The 27,594-nt window shown below is 45.2% G+C and overlaps 1 protein-coding gene across 2 annotated transcripts; it reads left to right on the top strand.

Moving 5' to 3' along the window:
• On the top strand, window positions 1-27,594 carry ABTB1 (ankyrin repeat and BTB domain containing 1). Of its 2 annotated transcripts, none has more exons than XM_086755316.1 (12): window positions 1-186; window positions 1,982-2,044; window positions 3,128-3,183; window positions 4,163-4,307; window positions 6,186-6,345; window positions 7,264-7,309; window positions 8,335-8,451; window positions 13,003-13,118; window positions 18,475-18,573; window positions 19,175-19,342; window positions 22,165-22,365; window positions 24,159-27,594. In XM_086755316.1, the coding sequence occupies exons 1-12, from the start codon at window positions 131-133 to the stop codon at window positions 24,363-24,365; spliced, it is 1,434 nt and encodes a 477-aa protein (XP_086611442.1). In that variant the 5' UTR covers window positions 1-130; the 3' UTR covers window positions 24,366-27,594. The 2 variants fall into 2 exon arrangements, with proteins under 2 accessions (XP_086611442.1, XP_086611443.1); XM_086755317.1 differs by lacking the exon at window positions 1-186 and adding an exon at window positions 962-1,054.

The following is a 27,594-nucleotide window of genomic DNA, read 5'->3' as shown; positions in this document are numbered from 1 at the left end:
TCCGTCCTGCAGCCGCTGCCCCTCCGGCCCCTTCCCCCGGCTCGGCCCGGCCCGGCCCGGCCCGGTCCCTTGCGGCTGCCCTCGCTCTCCGCGTCAATGCGGCGCCGCCGCCTCGCGGCCTGCCCCGGCCATGGACACCAGCGACCTGTTCACCAGCTGCAAGAAGGGAGACGTGAGCCGTGTGCGGTGAGCCGGGCCGGGCCGGGGCCGCGCTGCCGGGCCCGGGGCGGGGAGGGGCAGTTCCCGGGTTCGGTCCCCCGTCAGCCGCTGCCTTTAACCGTGCGGGGGGAGCGGGGCCGGGGCTGGCGGGGCGCAGCCTGGCCTCGCCGTGCCGCGTTAAGGCCCTGCGGCCGCCCCGGGGCCGGGTCGCGTTTACCAAAAGCCTGGCCCGGCCCGGGCTCCGCCCGGCTTAGCGGCCTCTCGCTGCCTTGGGTCTCTCTAGGGCAGCCGCGGGGCCGGGAGGTAACTGGGACGTGAAAAGGAGAGTGTGTTTCTTTATAAATAAACGCGCCTTGCTTTTCCCCCCAGGGAACTGGGAACACACCGAGTCCTTGCTGTGGTGTTTCCTTCTTTCCTTAAAATTCAGGCATCTGCCTATCAGATGGTTATTGCGTGCTTCACGGGTTCGAATGCTGTCCATGGCAGGTGTCCTTGCAAAAGTGTCTTCGGCTGCTTTCTGTACCGTTGGAAACTGTATTTGCGTTGGTAGGAAGCTAGATCTCTGGAAAGTAATCGTTGTGGGCATATTTGGACGCCTTGTGCTGTAGAGGGTGGTAGTATCTCCGAGAAGCACCGGGCTGATACATTTCAGGTCGAGTCTCCTTGCTCATGCTGGAGCAGTGTGGCTTAGCTGCAGCGGTTTCTGATCAGGAATGGGATGGGCATGTTGTCTGCAGGGATGTTGTAACGCACAGGCCCAGAGTTTATGACAGACTCTGCCACTGCGTTTCCTCGTTTGACTCTAAGACTGTTCTTCTCCTTTTCATCCTACTTGATTCCTCCAGCTCCGACATGGGAATCCTCCCAGATGATCACAGAGCCCGTCTGTTTCAAGGTGCTTGCTAATGAAGGATGAGAAGGCAGATGGACGAAGTCTGGGGAACACTGTTATCAGTTGTGTATTCATGTTAGATTAATTTATTGCAAGCAGTAAATTGCAGGTTTACTGCAGAAGGAGGGGCCCTGCAGGTGACCTTGCAGAGGTTTAAGATGGCCAGTGTAGAAGTGATAGTAGAGAAATGATCAGTCTGGGAATGCTCTCAAAGCAGAGGAGACAAGTTGACCACATGGAGCTGAGCTGAGCTGAGTGAGATTTTGAATGTGGTCAGAGGAAGCTGATGTTTGAGGCAGAAAAGAAGGCGGGAGTGAAAGGGGGGACTGATGGTTGTTCCAGTAGCTGGGGACAGTGTATAACAAGAGCCAGGCTGTGTAGGGGGTTTGTGTGCAAGGCAAAGGCTGGCTTCTAGAGGTGCCAGAGAGGGAGCATTGGCAGCATTTGATATAGCCTAAACGTGCAGGACAAAGAAGTGGCAGGAATTAAGAGTAGTTCAGAGTGACACTGATGTTTTTACTTGTGGCATGAAAAGCCACAAGCAGTGTGGGAGTCCAGACCTGGCCTTGTAAAATTGACCACTTATTTGTAAGCATCAGGGCATCGCAGGAGAATGTGAAGGTACAGCTGAAGTGCTCAGGCTTCTTTTGTGGTTCCTGCCCTGTTTAGGGGTCAGCAGGAGGTGGGTTTGATTCCCCTCTTTCCCCATGTGCACCACTTAAGATTGAACGGAGCTGTCAAGCTGTGGTGCAGAACGCTGTTCTTTGGGTTGAGGATTTGCTTGATGCTCCGTCAGCCATAGCTGACAGCTCCCGAGTCAAATGCAAGATTTTGTCATACCTTTGGAAGTTACTGTTAGATCTTTCGAAAGAGGAGAATGTGACTGAGTGAGCAGCTGCATTTATAACTTTGCTCTCTCTTTTCTTCCAGATACCTTCTTGAACAGCGAGATGTGGAAATTAATGTCCGTGATAAATGGGACAGTACACCTCTGTGAGTCCTGCAGCCTAGAGCGCTGGCTGGGCGGGAGGGGAGGGCTTTCACAGCTCTTTTGCTCTCTATGCATCAGTAGCTAGGAGCACTGTTACAAAACGTCTCAGGTTGTGCTTTTTGGGAGATCTGGCTACACATTTCTGCTGGTGCTGTGCTAAATATGTCTTTCTCCTCCCATCTGACTGACACTTGCTGTAGTACTGCTCAGAAGAGTGGTTAATTTTGTGATCAAATTACCTGGATTAAGCAGTCTGTTCCTGGCCTGGTTAGGCTTTTCCCCTCCTTAAAGTCTATGGCATTCTAGCATGTCTTTTCAGGTGAAGGCTTGGCTTAATGAAATGCCAGGTCACTGTGGGATCACAGTCTGTCTGGCAAGGCTGTGAACACGCAGTTGGTAGTGAGGAATCCCCACGCTGGTGCTGAGGAGGGTGGTGTGAACTTTTTACCTCCCACATAGCAATTCCAAAATGCATTTAGACATCTGCAGTAATGTCTGTAGAATAACTTCCCAAAGTAAAGGTAGACTAATATTTGCCTGCTGCAGTGCAGGTTAAAGGATTCTTCTAGTTTGTAGGAAAATTTGAGGTCCTTGTGAAAGAGAATTGTGGAAGGCTTAGACTGTGAAAGAGAAAATGAGACTCATTGTAAGGAGGGTTTTGAGGGGTGGATTTGCTGTATATCCAGTGTGGGTGCTGCAGCAGTCAGACAATAGAAGGAGAAAGGTGTGTTTTTGAGAATTCTGGAATTGCTGAGTGCCCATGAAATGTACTCCATTAAAAAGACGGAGGATGGATTTGGCAGCTAGTGGTGCAATAGAAGATGCTGTACCCAGACTGGGACCTTGAGATCTCCTTGCAGGACAGCGGAGCCTAGGAGTGCTGGGAACAGATCCCATTTAGCCTCTTGCTGGGGTCAGACTTCTATGCCTGTTCGGTAGTAACTCCTCACTCCTGTAAGGAGTCATCTTCTAAGCTTATCAGGGTTGGCTCAGTGCTGAGGTCTGCATGCCTGAGGTCAGTGTGCCCAAACACTGAATTGTGCTTCCTACTGTATCTCTAATTTTCTTTCTCTTGTTGTTGTCAGGTATTATGCTTGCCTCTGTGGACATGAGGAGCTTGTACGCTATCTTCTAGCCAATGGTGAGCAAAAGTATCTTGGTTATGGGTGCAATATCTTTCTCCATACTAATCTGGAGGGATTGTATATCCTTCCAGCTGTCCCTCGTGGAAACTTCTTCTGTTACAACCAACTATCTGATCAGCGATCTCAGGCTGCTGTGGGAGCCCTGGACACACTTTCGTGGTCCCTTTTGCAGGCCATTTGCTGCTTGAATTTGCTACAGGGAGACTTTCTCTGATGACTCAAGGCAGCACAACTTTCTGAAATCACAGCTGATGTTTTGCAAGGGCGTGTAGCTGTTTGGAGTATGCTGGTAGAAGAATTGTACTTCATCTGAAGAACTGTCTGCGTAAAACTTTCTTGTACTCTTCTGATAGCCTTGCTTTGTAAACAGGACTTAAAGATGAAATGCAAGAGCTTTTACTTTTACTAACCTCAAACAAAGCAAGACAAACTCTCCAGGCAAAGTGCCTGCCCATCTGGTTCCCAGCACCCAAATTCCCTTAGTTACTGGTGATGATCTGTGTTCTGGCAGAGGAATTACAGTGCAGAGTCAGATCTCAAAATGTTTGTCTTCCACTGCTTTCAGAGCGTCTTAATCAACTACTTGTGTAACTCTAAAATAGTAAAATGCAAGTGCCTACCAAATTTCTAGCAGAGTCTAACCTAAAGAGGCATCCCTTGCCTTGTGCAAGGCAGAAATGCCTTTTAGGAGGAGCTGTTGAAAGTCCAATAAGTGACCGTACTCTGCTGGAGCCATGCTGAGAGGCTTATTACCAGGGTCAGTTTAAATGAGTCATGACTTCTTCAGAAAGGGGTTTTGCTGTGGGAGAACAGCTTTAGGTTATACACATGTAAGGGGAGCTTAGTTTTTGTAAATATGCTCAGTAGCGCAGGGGATCACAGTCAAATGTGTCACCAGCCAAAAGTTTAGTGACCATTCAGGGACATTTGAGAGATGTAACTGCCTGCTGGCCTGTACCTGTGATCATTTTGCAGGAGCGAAATGTGAGGCAAACACTTTTGATGGGGAGCGTTGTTTGTATGGAGCTTTGAGCGATGCCATCCGACATCTGCTGAAGGAGTACAAACAGATCACGGCAAAGTGCATGAAGAGAGACTACTATGATGTCTTCCTGCAGCGGTAAGCAGATGAGGCAGCTCCACATGCAATGCAACACGTTCTGTCATCCTTCCTTAGCTGTAACCTGGATGTCCAAGCTCTCTGTCAAGGGCAGATTTGAAAGGCAATTGATCAGTCCTCTATCTCGTTCCTGGGCATGGAGAGCTTCCTAAGGGATGTTCCTTTGTGCCCTAAGGAATAACTTCCAGCTACGTGTGCATTAAAAGTGTAGCCTCCAGTGACTTAGGTGCAGACTCCAGAGCCAACAGAAAGCTGATCTTTCTAATGCAGAAGCTTTAGACTGTGATTCTTGACTATCAAACCAAAATCCGATCCCTAAAACCACTTCAGCAATTTAGGATAATATGTCAACTGAAATTAAGTTTTAGGCCTGCGAGCCAAGGTCTCTAGCAGTGATAAAAGGTGTCTCATTTCTGAGACAGAGCACTTTAAGAAGCCTCAAACTGACTTATAGGGACAGTGCTCAGTTCTTTCTGTTGTTCATTAAAATGTGTCAATTTTAAGATGTTTCTGAACGTTGTCTGTAATACTTTGTAGTCTTAGCCTAGAGCTTGAGAAGAAACATGACTTGCTGTCGGAGCAGAGGAATAGTGTCAATGACTTAATAAAAAAACAAAACAAAACAAAACAAACCCACAAAAACCCAAACCAAACAAAAAAACCCCAGAAAAAAATAAACAGGGTTTCTGCATCTGTATCTTCAAAATTGGAGAGCAAATAAGTCCTAGAAAGATCTGACAACTTTCCCATTACTACAGAGTCCTAATTTCTGAAGCTGTGGGGAAAGAGAGGAAGAAGAAAACTCATTTGTCTAAGTAAAATCACATTCTGCCTTTCAGGGAAGTAGAATATTGCAGGGTGATTTTTCACTGTCCTGCTGAGTTTGTGGCAGGGTTGAGTGCACATGAAAACTAAAATGTGCTGTGTTCTGCTTCTTATTCTGAACAGACCTTGCATTAAAACTGAAACAAAAGGCAAGAGTAGGGGGCAAAAAAATAAACACCTAACTGCTGCTGTTTTGTTTTCAGCAAGATGCTAGTAGGAAGGTTGTTCTTGTGGCAGGAGATTGAGATCAACATTCAAGACCCTGCTCTGACATCATCTCCTTGCGTGACACCGCACCTTTCTGTGCACCAGTCCTGCTCTCTAGAAGGTGTATGATGCCCGATGTCTGCCTGATTTGACCTCTTGAGGATGTTTGTGAGGATATGTACGCAAGGGGTGATGGGCTTTAGGAAACACTGGTGATGATTGCTGTAAACTAGAATTTGCAATCTTGTTTTTTTCCTTTTAAAAGATTGAGGGTATGGGCATGCAATCATAAACAAGGCTTAGTCCCTGATGTGGTAATTGCCTGCATTTCATGCCTGTAACATCCTTCCTTCTTCTGAGGGTGGATGACATCAGGTCCTCTCCTATTTGCTGAACAATTAAAGTGTGCACCCAGAGAGCAGGAAAGTTGCACCTTACTTTGTAGTGGGGTAATTCTTTTTGAAAGTGTCTGCTTCTGTAGGGGTTTTTGTCACCTGACAATATAAAAGCAGGATTAACCTTTAGAGATGTGTTTGGGGGCAGGTAGTTCCTCTTTAAAATCTGTTCCCTGTGTTCAGGCGTTTACCCGAGGCAGGAAGGTTTCATTCTCCAGTCTCCTTCTTGCACTAACAAAACTTCTTGGAGTCATTGGAGGGAGTGGGAGATCCCAGTCTAGTATGTGAAGTACCATCCCCCATACTGGCCTTCTAACTGGGCAGGGAGAGACTGCGATGACCAGAGATATTTGTTCATTTACACCTAATTGTACCACGTCCCCCACTGGCTTCACTCCATTCTTTCCTTTCTCATTCTCCAGTGAATCTCCCCTCCCTTTGTTCCTTACAGGTTGCTGGAGCAGGGTTACCAAAGCGACATCGTTTTCATTGTCCATGGCAAATCCTTCTGTGCCCACCGCTGCATTCTCAGCGCTCGCAGCGCCTACTTTGCGGAAATGTTTGAGACCAAATGGAAGGGGAAGAACGTGATAGTGTTGAAGCACCCACTGGTGAGCAAGGCTGTGCTTCCAGCTATTTCGTTTCTTTTTCTGTTTCAACTGTGTGAGAGAAGTGAGTAACAAGAACAGTCTGAGGGTTAACTTCCACAGTGAATAGCTCCTGGAGCTCAGAATGACCCTAGTCAAGGAGAGGGGTTTTTGAACGCACTTTATGCAGTAAACCAGCACCTTATTCAGCTATCAAAAGGGCTGCACTGTGTACTTCCCCTTTGTTTCCTCTGTCACAGGGTCAAACATATCTTAATTAATCACAGTGGCAGGTAGCTGTTACCATCTGCCAGCTGCATCATGGCTGTGGGATGAGTTGAATCTGTCTAATTCTTGCTGGACAGGTGGTCTGTAGCGAGGGCATCACGTCCATAATTGGCACTAATTGAGTCCCTTTTGTTGCCTTTGCAGCAAGAATTAAATAGGCCGTAAGTGCATTCCATCCATTAACCGCCAGTTCTCTGGCGTATGTTTCTATAGCTTGATTGAGGCTGTGCAAAACCTCTCAGGACAAACATACTGCCAGTTTCTCTGGACGTTACTTAATGTCTCCTTTCTCTTTGTACAAGAACATGGCTTTCCTCTCAAATTAAGAAGAAGGGTTGGAAGTGTTTACAACCAATGAAAGACTGGATTTTACAGAGCCTGTGTTATAACTGTGTCTTTGGAGCACCTCCATCAGTCAGGTCCTGTCCCCAGGCACGTGGATTAGTACCATTACATTTAAAGAGCTGTGTGAGCCAGGTGGAGTGGCAGCATTAGTTACATGAGGAGCAAGGAAATTGGGTGCAGTGTCTGAGTTGCTATTTAAGTGGATTTTTTTTCAAGTTGTTCAGGATCATGCTTGTATTCAGGCAAGTTTCAAGCTTATTATTAAGTTCCTGGAAATTACAAAGGTAACTTTCTCATGTTTTATTTTAGATTAATCCAGCAGCCTTTGGCTCTCTTCTGCAGTATCTGTACACAGGTAAATAACTTTCTGTCTAGTGTATGCATGCATGGCTGTGGGCAGCTGTCTGTGTCTCTGGCATAGCGCTGTTTGGGTGGCACAGGCTTGCAGACAGCTGTGTTTGGGCACAGGAGTCGCCAACACATCCTCTCTGCTGGCAGAAGGGGAGAATGTGAGCAATCCCTGGCTCTTCCAAGTTGTTTGTACCTTTTTCCAGTTGTTGTCTTGCCAATAACTATAGAGTCAATTAGAAAAAATAATCAACTTAAGTTGATTGGTTGGATGGATGTGGAGAATGTATTTTTAACTTAAGGAAGGTAAATCTGTTATCTGGGATAACAATCCCCTAAGCTGGTGAAAAGCCAGGCTCACACGTAGGACATTTTCAGTCTGGCAGACCTGAGCAGTGTGTGCTGAATGCTTTGACTACTTTCTAATATTTTTTTCTGAACAGAAGTTGATCCTAAACCTTCTAGGAAAATGCCAAATGTTATATTGTAGGCATGCTAAGTGCTGAACTATTTCAAGCCAGGAGGTGGTGCCAGAAAATAACTTTATCTTCAAGGCTCTCCTTCCCCAGTCCAGTGTTTTCTGAAATAATCCTTGCCACGTTTTCAGTGATGGTAAAAGATTCTGGGATGACAGCTCATGGGCCTAAAGACTTGTCTCATCCTAAGCTAGACAGCCAGTGGTGACAGTCATGCGTTCTGCTGTTGTGCTGCTCTTTTTTTTCTTTTCTGAGGGAATTAGAAATCTTTTATATAAGCCTGTTTGGTCTTTGGCCTCTTGAATAAAGCTGTTACGGTAGACCACGGTAGGTGGGAATGTGAGTCAGATGCCAAACTGAGATTCATCGAAGTGGTGGATAGTGGGGCACCACATCTTAGCTTCTTGGACTAGAGTTGTAACTGGATGCTGAAAAGTCCAGCAATGTGCCTAATTACTGAATTTTTCTGCCTTGAAAGTCTTCAATGTTTATTTTTTTCCATTTTTAAACTTAAGTGGTATGGGTTAAAAAAGCTGACTGTCTGTCTTCTTGGCAGGTCGTCTTGATATCGACGTAGAATATGTAAATGATTGCAAGAGGTTAGCCAAGCAGTGTCGGCTGCAGGACCTCATAGATGATTTGGAGACCAAATGTAAAAAAGTCTATGAATTTGGTAAGCATTTTACTTCTGTTGTCTCTCTGTGCCTGTGTGTTGTTTCAGGGAGAAAGAGGAAGGTGTGATGGTGGATGTTTGATGGTGCTCTTGGGGCTTCCAGAGAATTATTCTATGGTGGAATTTCAATGTTTGCATGATAGTTTTCAGTCATGGTCTCTCTGTAGGGCAGCTGTAGTGGTTTCTGACATGTGCATGTTTATAATTTATAGTGAATGTTTTCATCATAGTAGAACAGCCATGGCAGCAGGACTTTGCTGTGGTTGCCAGACATTCAGTGGAGCACTGTGGGGTGTGTTGAGAAGTGCCTTTCAGCAGAGAGCTTGTTTAAGTCCCTGGGGAGATAGAATATGTACAATTAAAATTTTTTTTCTCCATTTATCTGACCCCTAACCAAAGTAAGACATTTGATAATTGGCTCAAAATGGATGCAGGGAGAGATATAACACTTTTTTAAAAGCAGAGAAGTATTTTTGCAAGCATGTGTGTATTTATAACGTGTATGTGCCAAACCTTAAATGATGCAATCCTCTATTTAAGGGCTTTTGTTATCCAAAGAGCATGTGTTCTAGTCATGACATCAGCTTGTTGCATGAAAAACAACAGTTGGAGTTTATCATTTATCTCCTTAGTTCAAGCTAAAGGACACTTGTTAAGCACAAGTAGGGCAAAGCAGTGTTAAGCATTAAGTGAAAAAAATTACTTGTTAACAAAACCTTCAGGCTGAAAACATCTGATTCTCATTTAATGCTCTGAGTTAACCCTTTCAGTTAAGTTAATTTTGGTTTGAGAAGAGAATCTAGTCTGTAGCTTCTAAGTCAATAGCATCTTCTTCCTCGATCTGAGAGGTAAGGGTGTAGGTATTCCACCTTTCCCTTTTAAGTTATGAGTTCTAATTATTCAGCTTCCTGAAGTTGCAGGGCTCAACAAATAGAGGCAATACTTCTGGTGCAATAAATTTCTCATCTGCAGATTGTGTGGAAGGTATTACTATAGGTATGTCTCCCCTTAGGCATGTGCAATTGCTTGGTGGTGGGGTGGCAGGTTACCACAGTACAGCTGTTCCCATGCAGACCAGGGTGGCAGTCCTTATATCATGAAAACTGTATCCTAAGTCGTAACCTCAGCTGTGTAAGCACAAACACAAGCATACATCTGAAGAAATGAGAAATGCATTTCTTGGTTTCTTGCTACAAGTAGTGCAAGCTATCAGTTCATGTATTAAATAAGTGGTGGAAAAGGGGAGCGCTGGTGAATACTATCGCTGGAAAATAAAAACTACTTGAACAATGAGGTAACAATGATCTTGTGGCATCTTTTGATATCAGAATAATTCAGTGAGATGCTGGAGATACTTCATCCCCCCCTTCCTTGTTTTCTCTTTTTTTTTTCCTTTTTTTTTTTTTTCTCCCAGGGTCCAGCTGAGACCCTGGAGGTGACCATTCCACTTTAATACATTGAGTTAAAAATCTCATATTAGATTGTGGAAAATAAGGAAAATAAGGTGGATAGTTTGGTAGCTGTCTGAAGCCGTTGCATAGTATGTCATTGGCAAGTTAAGGGTCATGAAGTCCAGTGGTTAAATTCATGAACTGCAAAAATACTGACTTCTTGGTGGGTTTCAAAAATGGAAAGTGGCGAAGCAACGTTTCAGGTTGATTGGGAGTTTCAGATACAAGCTCCACTTTTAAACATGATGATACAAACTTACTGGATGGCACCAGACAAATAATTTAATTTCTATTTTCTTTGGGAGGGAACAGTTGTCTTCATTCCTAAGGCCTGGCAGAAGACATAATTAATGGGTACTGTAAAGCACTGATGGAAGTAGTAGGTTTGATTTTATTTATGAGAGGTTGGTTTCAAGTGAATAGAGAGAACTGCTGCTAGATCTGTTAGATTTTTGTTTCTTATATGAGATCTTATATGGAAGCCAGGAAAACTTGATTTTCCAGAAAATAATATATATAAAAAATACAGAAGTTACAAATTGGGAAAGATCTTGGATCACGTCCTGTCTGGCACTTGACAAAGCATTGCTGTTCCTTCTAGTGTTCAGGAATCTCTGCTTATTCAAAGTGCTTTCTGTGGAATAAACAGTAGATTTGGGTCTGCAGAGCAGGGTCATGTCTTGCATCTGTATTACAAAGTTGAAATACGCCTAATAAAACAACATGAACCCCATCCAGTGCAGCTCCAGTGGATAACTGCAGTCTCTGCAATCCCATTATCTAGAGCTAATCAGCATTTCAAAAGCGCTTAGTATCTTGTCGTGCACAGACAGTTCAGGAAAACCCTGAAGAGGATGACCCAGTGCCTTCTGTTGCACCTGAGACAGACTTCAGTGTGAATGCTTGTGTATTTTCCCCCACGTGTATATTGGAAAGGAAAAATTCTACAAGGAAAAATTCTGCAGCGTTTGGAAGAGCTCAGAGAGGGTCTGTCCAGATTAAGCCATAAGACTTCCTTTAGAACTGGAGATATTTGAAAATAAATGATTTAATTTTTTTTTAATTGTTTCTGTTAGGAGTTACTTGTGATAGCAAATACTGTGCTCTAGGGTTTGAGAGATGCAGTGTCTGAACTGTCTCATGATAGATGTGCTTCTCAGACAAATCCCTGTTCTTTCACGTCGCTGTGAAAGTGCACAGATGCTTTGTAGATCCCAAGAGAAGAACTCTTTCCCTTGACTACTGCTTAAAACTTGCTGGGTCCATTAGCACTTACAGAGCCTGATTGATTTGGCGACTGTTATAAAAGGCACTACACGAATATAAATGATTCTCTCTGCCGTAAAGAATTTCTAATTGCACAGTGAGAAATTTCCTTCTCTGATGCTGGTCTGTAAGTGGACAGAGCTCTCTGAGAAAATGCACTCAGTCTTGTTTCTGTTGGTGCCAGGTATCCTCTTGGCTTATTTGCCCTGGAAGACATCTCTCTGAAGGCAGCGTTCAGTGCTAATAGAGCAGCCTGTGTCCTTGCTGGGGCAGCTCCGTGTGTAGCAATGGTGGTATCTGACTGTCTTTTATTGGTAGATTATCCTTCCCTTTCCTGTATCTTTCTGGGATGTTCAGCCTATTTGAGGTGCAGTGGTGGCATATCTGAAGTAACGTGGAGGAGGGGGTGGAGAACTTGTTTTGAGGCACATCATGGTCTTGTTTCGCCCACGGCCCAATGGAGTCATCTGATGGAGCTCATGAAATATTGCACAAAATGTCAGGAAAAATGAGGTCTCAAGGTGGCGTCATTCACCTGTGAGGGGTTTTAATGCAGTGAATCATGCTCGTCAGAAATTCTTCTGAACGCTTCAGCATGGGGCCGCTTAACTCTTTTGTCCTTGAGAGTTAACTGCATCTCTCTCGCTCCCAACAGCATCTTGAGCCTTCCTCACCACGACTTTGCATTTTCCAGTGGTACTCCATTGTTTGTTTTTTTTCACATGCTTCCTTATATGCCAAGGCCTTTTGAATATCTTACCTGCTCCAGTTCTCACCCCAACGCGTGCTGAGCTGAAAACAAACCTGAGGGAGTGAACTGTGGGAGGGAGGTGGCCAGAAAGAGGGAAGGCTGTGCTGGCAGCAGTATTGTAACACAACAGCTGGGTATACTTTGGGCTGTTGCTTGTTTAAGTTTGGAGATTGGCTTCAGTGAGCTCCACAGCAACTCTGGTCATAGCAAGACTACAAAAGTATGATCGTGTATTTTGCTTCCCCTTTATTAGGCTGTTTAATTGCGTAGGCTGATAGGGCAAGACAAGAAGACGCGCTAGGTCTGAGAAAGGCAAATGAAGTTGCCATCTCTCTATGGTTTATTTGGTCTCTGGTGGTAGTGATGCTTATTTAACATTTGCAAAGAACACAAGCACACAGAGGAGTCTAGATGTTTTGGGGGTCTTTGTGCTTTGAGGATCTACAGGTAGAGAGTAGAGGACAGACTCGGGTGCACAGAGCTTGTTACCTAAACAAGACTAAATCCCTTTGTTCCCTGGAGTGAAATTAGAATGGCACAGCTGAAGTGGGACCCATGAGAGCACGTGACAGAGGAGAAGAGGCATGGAAGCAGCTTTATTTTAACTAAATACTCCCTGGCATGGGCTTTGCCTTAGGTGACACTGTCACTGGTGGGTGTGGTCGGCTGGGGAAAGCATTGTATGGGCGGCTCCTACTGGGATCAGAGCAGCCTGATCAACGGTCCTCAACTGTAATGGCTGAGCAAGCTGGGCTTGAAACGTGCCCGTGGCAACTTTGTGTTTGCTGTGGTTGATATTCCAGCACTAGGAATTAAGTGGAGGCTTGAGGAGAGACAACAATATACGTGTCCCCTTCCAGCCCTGCTTACCAGCTGTACTGAGAGGTGCTGTATGTGTGTTTATGTACAAAAATCATCTGTGTTTTGCAGTAAAAGCTAAACAGCAATAATACTTTTTTGTTGTTGTTGTTTGTTTGTTTCTGGAGCGTATTTCTTTTCTCTAAATGGGAGAGAATGTTTGTAGAGGAATTTAGGCATCTCTGCTCTTTTGTTGTGTTTTTTTTTTTTTTTTGCTTCTTCCAGTCTCTTCCAAGCCAGGGACCTGTGTGAAAGTGCTGACGATTGAGCCCACAGGTAACTGCCGGCTGCAGGAAGATCTGGCTCTTCTAGCAGACTGCGCCCTGCCAGCCGAACTGCGGGTAGGGAGCGTTTGTACTACTTCTGGTCTCTGCAGGGCTTTGATATGTGCTCACGTGTGTTCAGTTGCGTTCTCTCCATTTGAGCATAGCGCTTGCTTGTTTGCTGGTGCTCCAAATGCTGAAACGTTTTTATTGCTTGGAAATGCTGTAAAACCGTTTAATGAGGCTGTCAGTGCTGGTCCTTTCCCTTGGATTTTTCCCCCAGCAGGGATCTTGGTAAACAAAACCCTTGCCATACGGTTGGTGATTTCCCCATTGACTACAATGGGACAAGCGTTGGCCTCCAGCTCTTTTTCCCTGCCGTCCTTCTTGAATAGCAGAAATATTTTATCAGCAGGCATTGGTACTCGAAGGGACATATAGATGGAAGATGGCTTGCAGGGCTTGCTTGTTAGGAACTGACGCCCTGCAGTGGAGAGGTGCTTTCAAGCCAGAAAATATTTCCAGCAGAACTTTGAGTCCCTCTGAAGCGAATTTAACTTGTTTGCCAACAGATTTGCTTTTCATAACTACATCTTGTGGACCCTTAGAAATAGCCCATGGACCACAAGATGATGATCATTGTGTTAAAATACCATCAGTATTACTAGTCAGGTTCGTATAAGTGGATCTTCACTCCCAGTTGCAGGAGAACAGGATAAATATTAGTGGTCTTCATTCTCTCTGCATCTGTTTTCTGTAGTATCAGCAGATTCACTTTACTCTAATGTCTGTCCTTTTTTTCCCTCTTTCTCATACCAGCCACTGAATTTAATAACAGGAACTCATTTTAGGTTGCTGCTCTGCCCAGAGGTTTTATGAGTGAGTGATGTAGCAAAGTTTATTGCCTTTTTTCTTTTTGTCCCCTGCTGTATAGACCTGCCTGGCGCAGAGAGCAGGTGTGTGCGTGGATAAGGTTTCTTACCTGTAACAAACCAGCACTTTTTGTGCTGGATTTTGACAGACATATTTCTCTGAGTACTTTATAGAGGGAGTTTTTTCTCCATCAAGTTTCCATCTGCCAATGCAGAAACCTGCCTCCCCAAATAACTGCATTTATTTGTGGCTTTCAATATGTTTTTCTGTATGTTTGCAGGCTTTAAAGAGAGGTGATACTATAAGTAAGCCTCAGATTTACCTCCTCAAGAATTAAAAAAAAGTATCGTGGGCCTCGAAAGAGTGAGATTTACATAAATTTTAAGTCGCTTCACAAGTAAAAGGAGTGCTTTCTGTTTGGTTACTTGTTCCCACACCTTGATGGCATGCTCCTATTAGGTTCAGCTTTCCTTCTCAAGCGTTAGAAACACTTCCCTTTTAATTCTTTCATGCAGAATAGGAGCTGGAAGGAAAAGATGAAACTTGAAATAATATAATCATCTGACAGCACTGAGAATGCCTCTGTGAGCTGTGGTTTTCTTGCTGTGTTCATAGATCAGAAGGAAGGCAGTTGCAGCAGCATTAGACTTGCTATGGCTGTAAAAGAGACGAGGGCATGGGCACACGCCTGTTCACTGGAGAATTTGTGTGCCACGCACAAACGTGGGTGCTTTGTTTAAGACTGATAAATTCTAAAAGATTCCCATTTCCTCTCTCTAGGTCTTTTTTTTTTCTTCTGCCTTACAAAGAATATATGAACAAAGCTCTTCAGCCTATTGCCATTTATATCTCATCCTAATGTTTGCAAATGGTTAAATTTTGTGAATTAGGCATCTTTGTTCTGAGCCGCAGGAATCGCACATCCTCGTTCTTACAGGGTTTGATGCCATACAAGGAACAGTATAAAAACTATGTAACCTAAAATGTCAGGGACAGCTGCATAGCCACATACAAACATCTGTGTGCTTGAGAGAAACATACTTTTTTTCCCAGTTTAGGCAGAACAAAATTGGTATTAGGCTTTAGGGTAAAAGCCAGAATTTCTTGATGGCATTCCAGGTAATGATCGGAGTTTGACAAGAGACATTCTGAGCTGCTGCGTGTCAGGTGGTGCCGTATTACATGAAATTGGCATGTGTACCATGTGCTGTTTCGCTATAAACACATAATTTGTATGTAATTATGTGATATTGATATTTGAATGATACACAAAGCTGTGCATCCCAATTTCATAGTTCAGTAATATGCTATATGACTGAGATAATGTTAATATTTGTATCCAATCACAGTTCATGATCAATTTTTAGAGTGAGAACTTTCAATTCTTTGAACTCTTAAACACATCTATAATGTTAGTATCTTCTTTCTCATTCTGGTTTATACTTGAAAGCCTTTGCTCTTTCAGTGTTTGTTTTCAAAAGTGTGGTTGTTGTCTCTATTTTGTGTTGAGCTAGTAATGGGCAGAATTTCTCTGACCACAAGAGCTGCTGCTTTGGTGTTTTGCAATAGAATTTAGCGGTGACAGATTTAAGTAAAGTAACCATCAAAAGCCAGGCAATAACTGTCAAAAACGATGTGACTTTCCACCGTCTGTCTGCCTAGCTTTTCATCTCGTGTCTGCCAGGTGATTTCTGAGTTAGAGACTCCAGGGCTTCTGGTGTATGAGACTGTAGGTGCATCTTTTCCTTGTAGCTGTTTTTTCATTACCTTTTAACTGAAATCTTACTTTCCAAACCAAGATGAAATCAGACTTAAAAGGATCAGAGTTTGCCATGAAATAAACACTGTTCTCTCCATCTGTATTAACATTTGCTGTAGCTGCAAAAAAATGTGACCATTTGTCACTTTTAGGGTAAAGCTGAATCTTGTAATGCATAGAAAGAACAGTTGGAAACATGTAGATGGGTTCCATCGTGTCAGTTTCTGCACCTGTGTAATGTGGTAGTCCGTGGCAGTTATTCCTGTGTTTTGCTTTGCCCATTTGGCACAGGCAGATTAACAACATGCTTCCAATTTTTTTTTTTTTTTTTTTTAATCCAATCTACTTGCATCTGGTTATGGGCTGGTAATCTTCTCTTCCGTCACTAACCCCTGTATTTTGTGTTGTAATTTATTTACAATTTTCTTGATGAGATATTCTGGCCAAGGTACAAATTACTGCCACTGATTTGTTTTGTATGTTTTTGCCTCCAGCAACATTTCTGTTTAAGCACTAATAGCAAATTTGTAGCAGCAAAGACTTGCTCCACATGTGATGACTGGAAGATCCTGTGAATATTCAAGCGGTCTTATACTGTAGAGGTGTTAAAATATTTCTGTATGGTGAATGAGTTATTGTGACAGTGTTTGCACCTCGTAGGCCAGCCTGTGTGTGCAACACACTGAACTTTAGCAGCTGTGCTTTGCCTGGACAGAGGTATGCTGAGGAGGTTGACTGAATAGGGAGGTGGCAGGAAAAAGCTGATTTTCTGCAGGGAGACCCTGAAAGGGAGATTAAATTCCTCAAGCGTGACAAGGGAGGAGAGTAGAAGTAGTAGAGACTTAAAAGGGGAGTAAAAGGGAAAATTCTGCAAAGCCACTTCATACTGAATAGGGGAGACAAAGACATGGATCTGCTTTTGTAGTAGGAACTGGAAATGACCTTGTAAACCTGAGCATCGCTGCAGGGACGAGGCAAGGCCAGAAGCAGGAAATTGAGCCCGGAGGAGTTTGTAATTCAGGGGACAAACTCTGAGACAAATAAAACTCCCATGTCCTTTCCAGAGGAATGTATTCCTTTTAAAGATTTGCTTTTGGACAAAGAAAAAGGAGCAAAGAAGGGGATGCATGTAAGAGATGCAGAGTTTATAAATTAAAATTCCTGTGCTACAAAGAGTGGCATCTTATCAAAGCCTGTTTCTAGGTTTGTTTTACCTGTAATGTGCCTGCAAAGTTGTATCCTCGAAAGTCATATCAGAATTTCTAGGAGAGGACATGGAGGCTGTGGGCGTAGGGTGGGGATAGCAGCAAGGCAAACAGAGCGGGCAGTTGGATCATGACTACTGGTGTTTGTAATGGGATGCCACAGAGAGCGTGGCTGCAGATCACAGACTGGAATTTGTTCATTGCCTTGAAACATGTGACACAGATAACAACAAAACAGCAGCCTAGAGAATTGCTGCCTCTCTTCTGGGAGAGGAGTTCCCTGATGGGGAAGGACTCACAGGGGAGAGGTGCTGTGGAGAGGCAACATTACTGTGACAGCCATGCGCACAATTTGTGTCACTGAGCTTACTCTCCTGTGATTAGGAACCAGAAGCTGCCAGATGTTGCTGTGGACAGACAGAGAGCCTGGCAAGTAGGTCCAGATTGCCATGTTCGCTGGTGGTGTTAGCTTTTGCCATCTTGGTGCCATGCCACATCCTAGAACCTGTTTGTGAGAGAAAGCTCACTGCATGGGAACTGAGCTTGGCCAAATGCACTGACCTAGTGTATGGCAGACTGGGTCTTTGGTTAGTTTGGGAGGGAGGAGTCATCTGGCTCCTCAGTAGAGCTGCAAGTCAGCTGCTTTCAGTTAGGATGGAGGCAGGTGTGTTGGAAATGGTGCTTAGGTAGTCTGCAACTGGGAGACTGATCTTCACAGTTAGCCCAGGGTTTTCTCAGGTGCAAACCTGGGATGTAACTTTCCTGGATGAGAGACACTGCTAATAAACTCCTCATCCCAGGCAGCTAAGGGGAAAATGTTTGGAAAGCAAGAACCAGGGGAAACTTGTGTTTCTAGAGATTAATTGTCTTGGTTACATGACTGTGAATACAAAATTTGTGCTGCAATTGAATAACCCTGCATATAGGATAAGGTAAAAGTGAAAATATTTGCAAGTATCACTTTAAAATAACATAAGGCAAACGGATTTTTGTGTGTGTGTGTGCGCTGTCTTTGTTGGCATGTGGGACTGGGAGGAGGTGTGTTGGTGTTAAAATAATTCGCTAGAATATTAATACTGCAACAACACTATCTTTGGCTGCAAATCAAATGAGAAATTTAAAATGTGCTTTAGAAATGTTGGATTATTCAAGTGAGGCAGTAATTGTAGTCAAACCATTTCGAACTGGTATATACATCTATGTAATCAATACGTTACTACACCTACACAGTAAAGGGCTAGTCCTAAGCTGCAGTATGCTTATGATACCCACTGCATGAAGTAAACTTCACCTCCAGTTGGTTATCTGCCTTGTTAGGAGGCACAGAAGTGCTTTCCAGAGTTGTCTGGAGGGTCAGGGAGTTTCCATCGATAAGGGCGGCAGCTGTACCTTGTAGCAGGAGTATCTCTATCAGAAGTGCAAGGACTCCAGCTCCTCACACTGAAATCTGTGCTCAGAGCATCTCTGGTACTCTGCACTGTGCTGAGGGAACGGATAGATGGTTGCTTCTGGGAGGACCCAGAAGTCCAAACTTGAGACCTTAAACGTATTTAAAGCACAAATATTAAAGGTAGGGTTTTCTGGTTTCTCTTCCCAGGTAGGTTTTGGGGAGTTGCCGTTTGACAGCACCGATAACTTTGACAGTTGTCCCGACGTGTGTTTCCGGGTGGCAGATTACAACTTTTTGTGCCATAAGGTACGTGCTTGTGTTACGCTTCATTCTCCTCCCTTTCTGCCGTGAGTCTAGTTTACCTGTCCTCCGCTCATCCAGGGCTGGATATGTTCTGCAGGGGCAATTTTGCCTCATCAGCTGGAAAACCAAAAGTCTTACTGCAGCTGGAAACTATATTTAAAGCCTTAACAAAACAGCAAAGGCTGATTTTCTTTCAGAGGTAAGGAGATAAGCATATGGATTCATCTACAATATTCACAGCTGCAAAATCTCCTACCACTGGCTTGTAAGGTCAGTGTCTGGAGAGAGGAGTTTGATCTGCAAGTAAACAGCAGTAAGAATGGATTTTGAGATCCAACCTCAACTCAAACTCCTGCCCTACTACCATGCTACTTCTGAATCTCTTAAGTTTACAAATTGTTTTTTTCGATTCTGAGGGTAGACATGGATAGCAATAAGGTATGAACAATGTTGGAGATGCAGCATCAAAATATAGGGAGAATCAGAGTTACACAGTCTGAACTTCCGAAATATCTTTGAACTGCTCTGACAACTGGTTGGTAGTGCCGTTTGGCTTGATGCAATGAGAAAGATGCTAGTGTTTTGGTCTTTCTTCCCTCTCCAGGCATTTTTCTGTGGTCGCAGTGATTATTTCAAAGCCCTTCTTGAAGACCATTTCAGTGAGAGTGAGGAGCTGCAGACACAGCCCAGCATCCCCGTGGTGACTCTCCATAACATCTCAGAAGACATCTTCATCCGGGTCCTCTACTACATCTACAGTGATGATACAGAGGTGAGGACAGACATGGAGCCTTTCCTCCTGTGCTACTTAATTCTGGAGGTGTTCAGCACTGTGTTTTCCTGCAGCATCTGGAGGGGACTGTGTGTGTGTGACTTCCTAAATCCCACTGCCCTACTCTGCTATCTCACTTCTGTCTCAAGAACCCAAATACTGCGACTTGCCTTTGGCCAGGCAGGGATCTAGTTTATGTGCATGACATTTGGGAAGCAAATCTCTAGTCCAAACAAAAATCTGGAAATTCGATTACACATTGTTTGTTGGCATGATAAATGCAGAGCTTTGCAAATTTCCCTCTTGGGCTCTGTGGAAGGTTAAGGTGAGCAGCTGCCAGTAGATGGCAGATTGAACACATTTGGAGATCTGGGAAGGTTGAGAGATTCTGCTTATTTACTCTTGGCATCATAGCCCACTTTTCCATTTGCAGCAAGTCATTATTTCCACTGTTGTTTATTGCTGGGATGGGCAAAGGTTCCACTGGGAGACCAACGCCTTGCTGTGCTCACTATCGCAAGCAGTAACCAAGTGGCCCTGCCCACCTATTTTTCAGCCTAATGGAAGGTGCAGCAAATCTCAGCATTTAAGCAGCTTCCTGCTTTGGTTTTGTGGCAAATACTTTCAGCACATCTAGCTACAAGATGCCAAAACACATTCTGGCATTAGAGCAGTGATCAGAGATGCTGCTGCACCTGCCATTGTCACTTTTCCCAAGCAGTATTTGTGGGTTAGGTGCCACATACAGAGAGTGCACACAGCTGTGACCTTGCTTCTGCTGATCTCTTCACCTCCGGGTAGCAGCAGGGAGAGATGTATTTAGCAGGCAGCAAGGCCAGGATTGCCATTGGTATGCCAGAGAGCAGATGCTTCACTTGTCTGCACTCTTCCCTCGTATGCTGAAAGGGCAGGCAGAGAAGGAAAAAAGCACGTTGGGGTTGTGAAGACCCTCCTGACCTTGTGACTGCATTGCAGCATGACCCTGTTCCCTTGCTCTTTTCCAATCTGCTTGCAGTCCTCGTGATGTTTCACAAGCAGCCGTCCCTTTCCAAGGGGTGCCTCAGCTGCCCTGTCTGGACTTGGAGCAGGAGGAGTTGAAAGCATCTTGCTCAAATGTTTTCCATGCAGGATGGTACCATCTCAGAAACTAGTTTGCATTTCAAACTGAGCAGCCAAGATGAGCTTCTGCAGAGACTTCATTTGTCGTGACAAACTACCAGGAAAAAATGGTCAGGAAAACAGGAATATAGCTCACGTTCCATACTTATATCTGGGTTGTTCTCCCTGCCCTGGGTTTCTCCAGCCACGAGTCAGCACTCCCAATTCCACTTCTCTTTTTCCGAAGGATTTATTTCTCTTTACCATCTAGTAGGGACAATGCTTGCAGTTGGAGGGAAGAGTGCGTGCAGAGGACAGAAAGAGTTCCAGGCATAAAGAGAAGTTGCTGGTCGCAGTTTTTGTGTGGCCTCAAGGGGAGCTTTTGGAGGAATGTTTGCCACGTTTGTCCCTGATCAAGCATTTGGGAGCTGCTGCCATCAATAGTACTGACTCAGACACCTCCAACTCATGAAGTTCTTGGAGCTTATGGAAGGACAAAGCAGCACTTGATTAATCAACCCCAAGAGCTTTGTTACACCGCTGTGATACTATAGCGTTCATGGCATGCCTCTAATGCATCTCACATCCTTTGCACAGCTGTTGCAGGGTGTTACACAGCTGAGACATTTGCTGTGAGCAGTCTCTCCAAACACTGGTGTGGACAGCTGTAGGGGAAGAAATAATCAGCCTTTTGCAGTTGTCAGAGTGAGCAACCACATGTGTAGATGTGGACAGAAGTGTTTTTGTTGCTGACCAGTTATCAGGGCAGCGGACCACGCTACACCGGAGTTACCATTCCTCAGTCTAGACCAGTGTGGGTGGCATGGTCTCGAGATGGTCTCTAGATGCAAGATCTCAACTTCGCTGCCAGGGTATGCTGCATCCTGCAGATTCGCTGTTGAAATGGATGTGGGTAACTGTGCTCTTTGCACTTCACATTCGGAGGAACAGAGCTGTGTGGAGAGAGGCTCTAGTTCCAGGTTAGTGACGCAGATGGCTGACTAAAATAGCATTTGCCCAGCCAGGGGGAAGAGATTGAGTGAAGCTGGAGGTGGTGTCTCTCCAACATTATCTACAGCATTTCATACCCTCAGATCACTTGTTCCTTACCTAGTTGGGCCTCACCTACAGTTTATTTGGGGTGCAATTTTCTGTCCTTGTATATATCCCTGTGCCAAAGAGGTTGTGCTGGCTGAGTTAGCAGAAGCAGATTGAGGAAGGAACTTAAGAGAATTTTGCACGTTTTTCACAAAATGTAACTCCAGCAGTACAAAATGGGAGGAAAAGTCCTAGTGGGGACAAGGTGCTCTATCCTGCCAGCCTGTTCAGTTTGTCTCTTTGAAGGGCTTTCAATACCTCTGGTAAAAGCTATCTCCTGCTGCCACACTGAACATTTTTTAGCAGCCAGCTTTCAGCTGCACTTCAGTGTTTCAGCATTGCTTTGTGCTTAGCTAGAGGGGTTAGCCGCAGCATGGCAAGCTTCTTGCTTTGTGCTGAGCAAGCTGCCTCTGCAGCATTTTAAACTCCTCTGTGGTAACTGAGTGGAAGAACCTGCCCTGAAAGATTCAGCTTCTGTTTCTTCATAGTACCGTTAACACTTGTCCAGTAATGGACCAGACAACACTTCAGCAAATCTCTGCTGAAACACAAGGGAAGGCGGCAGTTTGCCAGAGACAACTGAAGCGGGTAGGACTGGATCATAATTCCCCTCTTTCCGTTGCCAGCTGTCCCCGGAAAACGCCTACGACGTGCTGTGCGTGGCAGACATGTACCTGCTGCCGGGGCTCAAGCGCCTTTGCGGCAGGACCTTGGCTCAGATCCTGGATGAGGACAACATTGTCAGCATCTGGAGGATCGCAAAGCTGTTCCAGCTGACCCGGCTGGAGGACCAGTGCACGGAGTACATGGCAAAGATCATCGAGAAGGTAGCAGGAATGCTCCCCACTGTACTTCCCACATGTGCCTGTAAATGTTAACTGCACATTGAGCCATAGATACAACAGATTTAATAGTTGTGCTTCGGTTTGTAATAAACAGTTGCCCTCTCTGGTTTAATGTACTCCTGAAAATGAGCAGCAGTTAAATAGCAAAGCACATGGTGAATTAGGACAGAGGATGGGGAGTGTGGCAGTATCTGATCTTGCTGCAGTAAGCCAGATGCTGGTGGCTGTCTAGCACATCCCTGTGGACTGTGAGTTGAAAAACCCATACAAAAAGTTCTGCAAGTGCCGTGAGCAGGTGACTTTCACCAAGCTTTCAGCCACTGTGCCCAGAGCAATGACGGTGTTGCCTGAAGACACCAGCTGCAGCCTGGAGAGCCCAATGGGATGTGCAGGAACTGTTTTTCAGTGTTTGCTGGAGGGAGTTTGTCCTGGCATAATGCTATAGAATAGAGTAATCAGTGTAAGCTCTACTCTTCTCCAGGATGACAAATCTAACAGTAGGGTTTTTCACAGGGGAAATTTGGCCAGTGAACAGCCAGAAGTAATGAATCTAACACTGAAGTTTCCTTTATGGGGCTCCATTTAAGTGTAATCCTGAGTGATTACAGCTTGCAGTTTCAGGACTCATGGAGAAAGTTGCCATACGGAAGGATAAACTAGAATCTATGGGGTGTTTTTATCCTGAGACAGATCTTTATAAATGGCTTGTACAGTTCACATTTTCATCTGCAGTTTGAAAGGTATTAAATTCTTTCTGGCATGTGAAGACAGTGAAGGAAATGATTCTGGGGCTGTTACTTTGTTCATTGTTTACTTTGGGGATAATAGACACATCATTGTGCACCCATATTCTGTCTTCTGAAAAAAGGGTTTGAAAGCTGATGAATATCCCAAGTGGTAATCAGGCAAGGTAGGGCCTGTGTGTTCCCTTTGCATTCCCTTCTCTCCCTGAGTGGGAGTCCTTGGACCCAGCATTGGCAATGTGCCTTCTGAAGGGTGTTGGCGCAAATGGAGCCACCTCAGCTGTTCAAACATCAGCAGCTGCCAGCATCTTGTGGAGATGCACTGGTGATGGCAACAGGGAGAGATTTTGGCAGTGTGTGTAGCGTAGAGCAGGGCTCAGCAACCTGCCGTGCCCAGGCACAGTTTGGTAGCATAGACAGACGGAAGCTGCCTCTCACCCTTCAGCACACCACATGTTCCTGGGGAACTTGATACAAAATCATTCATGGGTGACCTGATTCTGTCAGGTTGGGCGCAGAACAGAGCAGCTGCCTTGCTGTGACCTACTGGTTGGCTGTTGGTGGTGGGACCGAGCTGTGGTTGGGAGAGAGTCATCTGCGGCTCCTGGCTCTGAACTGGCACAAGCACCTGCTGGCTTGCCTGTTGGAAGACCTTTCCCAAAAGTGTCTGGCAGCACCTCCTGGTTCCATCTGAGGAGCTTTCTGGAGGGAATGTTGTGTATATTCATGTGCCCCAGTACTGGAACTATGGATGCTTAGTGGTATTACAGTGTGCTGTTTGAGGTGCAGATTGCTTATAGTTGTGACCATTTATTGTTGGAGTATTACTGCCTCCATACAATGAATGGCAGGATGGCATCTCCAAGTGGTGCCTGTAAGAAACATAAGATGATTTGGGTCTCCGTGTACACTTAGTATTCCCTTTTCTTCCATGGGATCCCTTAACAGTGGCTGAGCCCATTATCCCAGCCCTATACATCGCTTTACCTATATTCCTGTCTTCCTAATGGTTTTCTTTTCCACCCCATCCAGTTGGTGGAGTTGGAGGAGTTTGTGGCTGCTGTGAAGGAGAATGCAGAGGCTGTGGAGGAACGGCAGGAGACGGACTCCATTCCTCTGGTTGATGACATCCGCTTCCACATCACCAGCAACGTGCAGACTTACAGTGCCATTGAGGAAGCCAACCAGAAACTTGAAGCTCTGGAAAACCTCCTGGCCAGTATAGGGCTTGAGTGCTGATGTGTGCAGTCCCTTCCTGTCATATGCAACCCGTGTAGCCCCCACTGGGCTGGCTCAGAGTGCAGGAACATCAGAGTCTCTGACTGTCTCTCTTCCCCTTCTTTGTCCTCCTTCCCATCCACTTTCAGGCATGATTTCTTTTTAACTTATTTATGTCTGGATGTTTGCATGTCTGGTTTGTGTTTGGTTTTATTTTGTTTTTTGTTTCTACGTTCAGAAGTAGCTCCCACAGCTCAGCCCAAATCAGTAGCTGCTCCTTTGTACAATACAGTGTGGGACAGGAGGCTGCAAGCCGCTTGGCGTGGTAAGGAAGCTGTCCTGGGGGACTCGCCTGGTCTTAGGACCCATCCTGTTCTGTTGCCCAACAATACACTTGTGAAACTGGTTCACGCCAGGATATTTGTTGAATTGCCACCAGCAGAGGAAGAAAACTGGATTAAACTCTCCAAATAAGTACAGTGGAAGGGAGGTGACTTCTTTCACTGTCAGCTTTATAAGATTGGCCAAGGTGGGCAGTGCTTCCCTAACAGTGACACAGGAGTCCTTGGCTATGTGGAAGGCATTGTCTTCACCTGCTATTCTAGTTCTTAGATGAAAAAAATTGAAGTGATTTCTAGGTCTTCCCTAGCAGTAGCTTTCAACACATGAAAAAGGAATAGCACCCCTTTTCTCTCTAACAGGGGAAGGAAACACTCTCTTGGAAACAGCACTTTTCCCTTTCTTTTTGTCTATTGTGGTAGAGAAAACTGATTTGCTGGTGGGTCAGGAAAGAGGAGTCACTTTTTTAAAAGAAAATGGGGCCTTCTGGATCTCTCACAGGGCAGCTGTCCCACTCATCGACCCTCTGGCTTTGCTCAGCCTTGGGCTTTGTATCTTTATTGTTCTTCAGGAAATTCACTGTTTGTACTAACAAATGTTTTTGAATCTGTGTTCTGCCGTAGGTCGTGTTATCTCGTGTTGTCTCCCTAGCCGCCTAATGAGAGTAATGATGTTCTTTCTCCTTGGCACTAATCAGCAGGCTGTACCCCTGCACAAAGCTTGGCTTGCCAAATAGGCTGTGCTCAGAGCTGTTCATCTCCAGAATGGCATGTCACGAGGGTCTCAGGTCTCCAAGGCACAGGCTGGGCATGCTTTGCCTTGCTGCGAGTTGGGAGGGAGAAGAGGCGTTGTGAGAAGCACATAGAGAACCTTGCACAGGCAGTGGGCTGCCGCTACTAATGCGTATTGTCCTTTTTGTCCTTTTGGTCACTTTGTGAGGCAAGAGCTTGAAATAATCCCTGTCAGGTGTGCTTTTAGTGTTTGAGGTGGGAACTGGGCATGGATCCCCCACAGCTTCAGAGTATTGTTTTTTGTAATGGTAGTGGTGCTTCACATGGGTAAGGAAAGGGTTTGGAGATCCAGCCTTTAGCTGGGACTTGTGTCAGGTGTGGATGTACTGGGAGAATGGCTTCCTCTTCTTTGCTAATCTCAGCAGGAAAGGGATTGATGCTCCCACACCATGTGGGAACAGCAGCCTTATTGCCCCTGCTGAGAGCGTCTGCCTGTATCTGGCATACGTTGAAGCTGTTTGCATCTAGGTGGGCAGGCTTTGGGCATCACTTGCCCCTCCCCCCAAAAAAAATTTAAAAGGGCAGGCTGGGTTTGGTTGCAATGAGGAGCCGGTGCTAGGATTTTGCTGCTTTACTCAAGAGAAGCTGGATTTTGGCAAAATCACATGTCAGGATTGAGTTGCCCTCAACAGAAGCTGGGGACAGAGCTGGTGGGGCAGGAATGAGGTGCATTGGCTTAACTGGACCCAGGTGCTTGTACAGTTTGTCATCTCTGTTTAAGTGGTTTCTCTTGCAGAACAGGTCTCTTTGGGGCAGGGGATGGTGGCTGCAGGGTTATTCAAGCAGGGCGTGCTTTAATTCTTCTGTTCCAAAATGCTTGTGAGGAAGTGCAAGGAGTTCTTGTGGGTTTTTTTTTTTTTTTAGAGTGAGGGAAGAAGATGTGTTCCTGCAGGGATGTGTTGCTGTATGGAAGGAGGGAGCAGCAGCACCGTGCTTCTCTTTGGGGTGGTGACATGGAGCTGTGTGTGTGTTGTGTGATTTGTGGAATGTACCTCCATGTCCCTCTCTAAGCTTGGTGTGGCTTTGGCAGGACCACCAAAGAGCCCAGCACAACTTATTGAGGAGGGGAAGGGCTATTGAGAAAACTTGACTATGAAGTCCCATATATTTTGGGGCAAGAGGAGTGAAAGCAGAACTGCCTGTTCTCTTACTCAGTGGAGTGTCAGGCTCATGAAAACCTGCTGCAGAAACCAACAGCTTAACCCAGCTGTTTCAGTTCCTGTGCATTTCTCCTCCCGTTATGGCTGAAGATGACACTGAACATAAGCAGGATGTTTAGTTTATCACATCCCCTCTGCTCCTCCTGCATAAATTTAACATCTGACATCTCGGTAGTCGCCTTTCCACAGCAGTGGTGGTGACAGCTCTGCAGAAGGCTTGCACAGAGCCACCAGGGAACAGAACATGGCCTTTGCCTTCTGCTTGTACTGAACGAGGTGCAGCAACAGGATTAAAGAGGAATGTGCTAATGCTTTTCTCTGCAGATGCCTTAGCTGCTGAAGCAAAATGGACACTGGTAGTGGGCAAAGCAGGAGGAAGGCAGAGGAGGGGCAGCGGTGCTGGGAAGTATTTTCCACATGGCTGCTCTTCCATTCCTGCATCCTTAAGCAAGTGAAGCTGCAGTTGTACACGTGGGAGGAAAGGTCAGTGTGGACTTTTGATCTGCCTCCCCGGGAGCGCAGTTCCACGTGGGCTGCCAAGCAAACGCCTCATCTGTCTGCGTGCACTTAGCGGTCACATCTGTGAGCTCTGTCAGATTGTCCAATTACTCGGGGTCCTTTAACCCCCCCCCATCCCTCCTGGCGAAACAGGGCTATCAAAAAGCATGCATAAGCAGATGGTTAGCATGCAGGCAAGCTCTCTAATTAAGATGAGCCAGGTCAAAACTTAGGTTTGAATTCACTTTATTCTTGCTGCAAATAATTTTATCACAAAATAAAATCCTTTTAATTTTTCTTCTGTTGCCAGTGTCCTTTTTGTGTTCTGCTGCCTCTGTCCTGTTTATTTACTACTAGCCACTTGCTGAATTAAGAAGACTGTAAAATTTATCAGAGCAACAATATATTTAAGAAGAAACGTGTAAGCATGTGTGCAGCAATAAAATAGTATATTTCACTATA

The sequence above is a fragment of the Chlamydotis macqueenii genome, chromosome 10, assembly GCF_036417535.1.
Source record: "Chlamydotis macqueenii isolate bChlMac1 chromosome 10, bChlMac1.mat, whole genome shotgun sequence".
NCBI lineage: Eukaryota > Metazoa > Chordata > Aves > Otidiformes > Otididae > Chlamydotis > Chlamydotis macqueenii.
This window is presented reverse-complemented; position numbering and strand designations above follow the sequence as displayed.

Coding starts and splice junctions, on each gene's coding strand:
- ABTB1 (XM_086755316.1), top strand. CDS start 131: ATGGACACCAGCGACCTGTTCACCAGCTGCAAGAAGGGAGACGTGAGC. Junction 187..1,981: donor GGAGACGTGAGCCGTGTGCG/GTGAGCCGGGCC, acceptor CTTTTCTTCCAG/ATACCTTCTTGAACAGCGAG. Junction 7,310..8,334: donor TCTGCAGTATCTGTACACAG/GTAAATAACTTT, acceptor TCTTCTTGGCAG/GTCGTCTTGATATCGACGTA.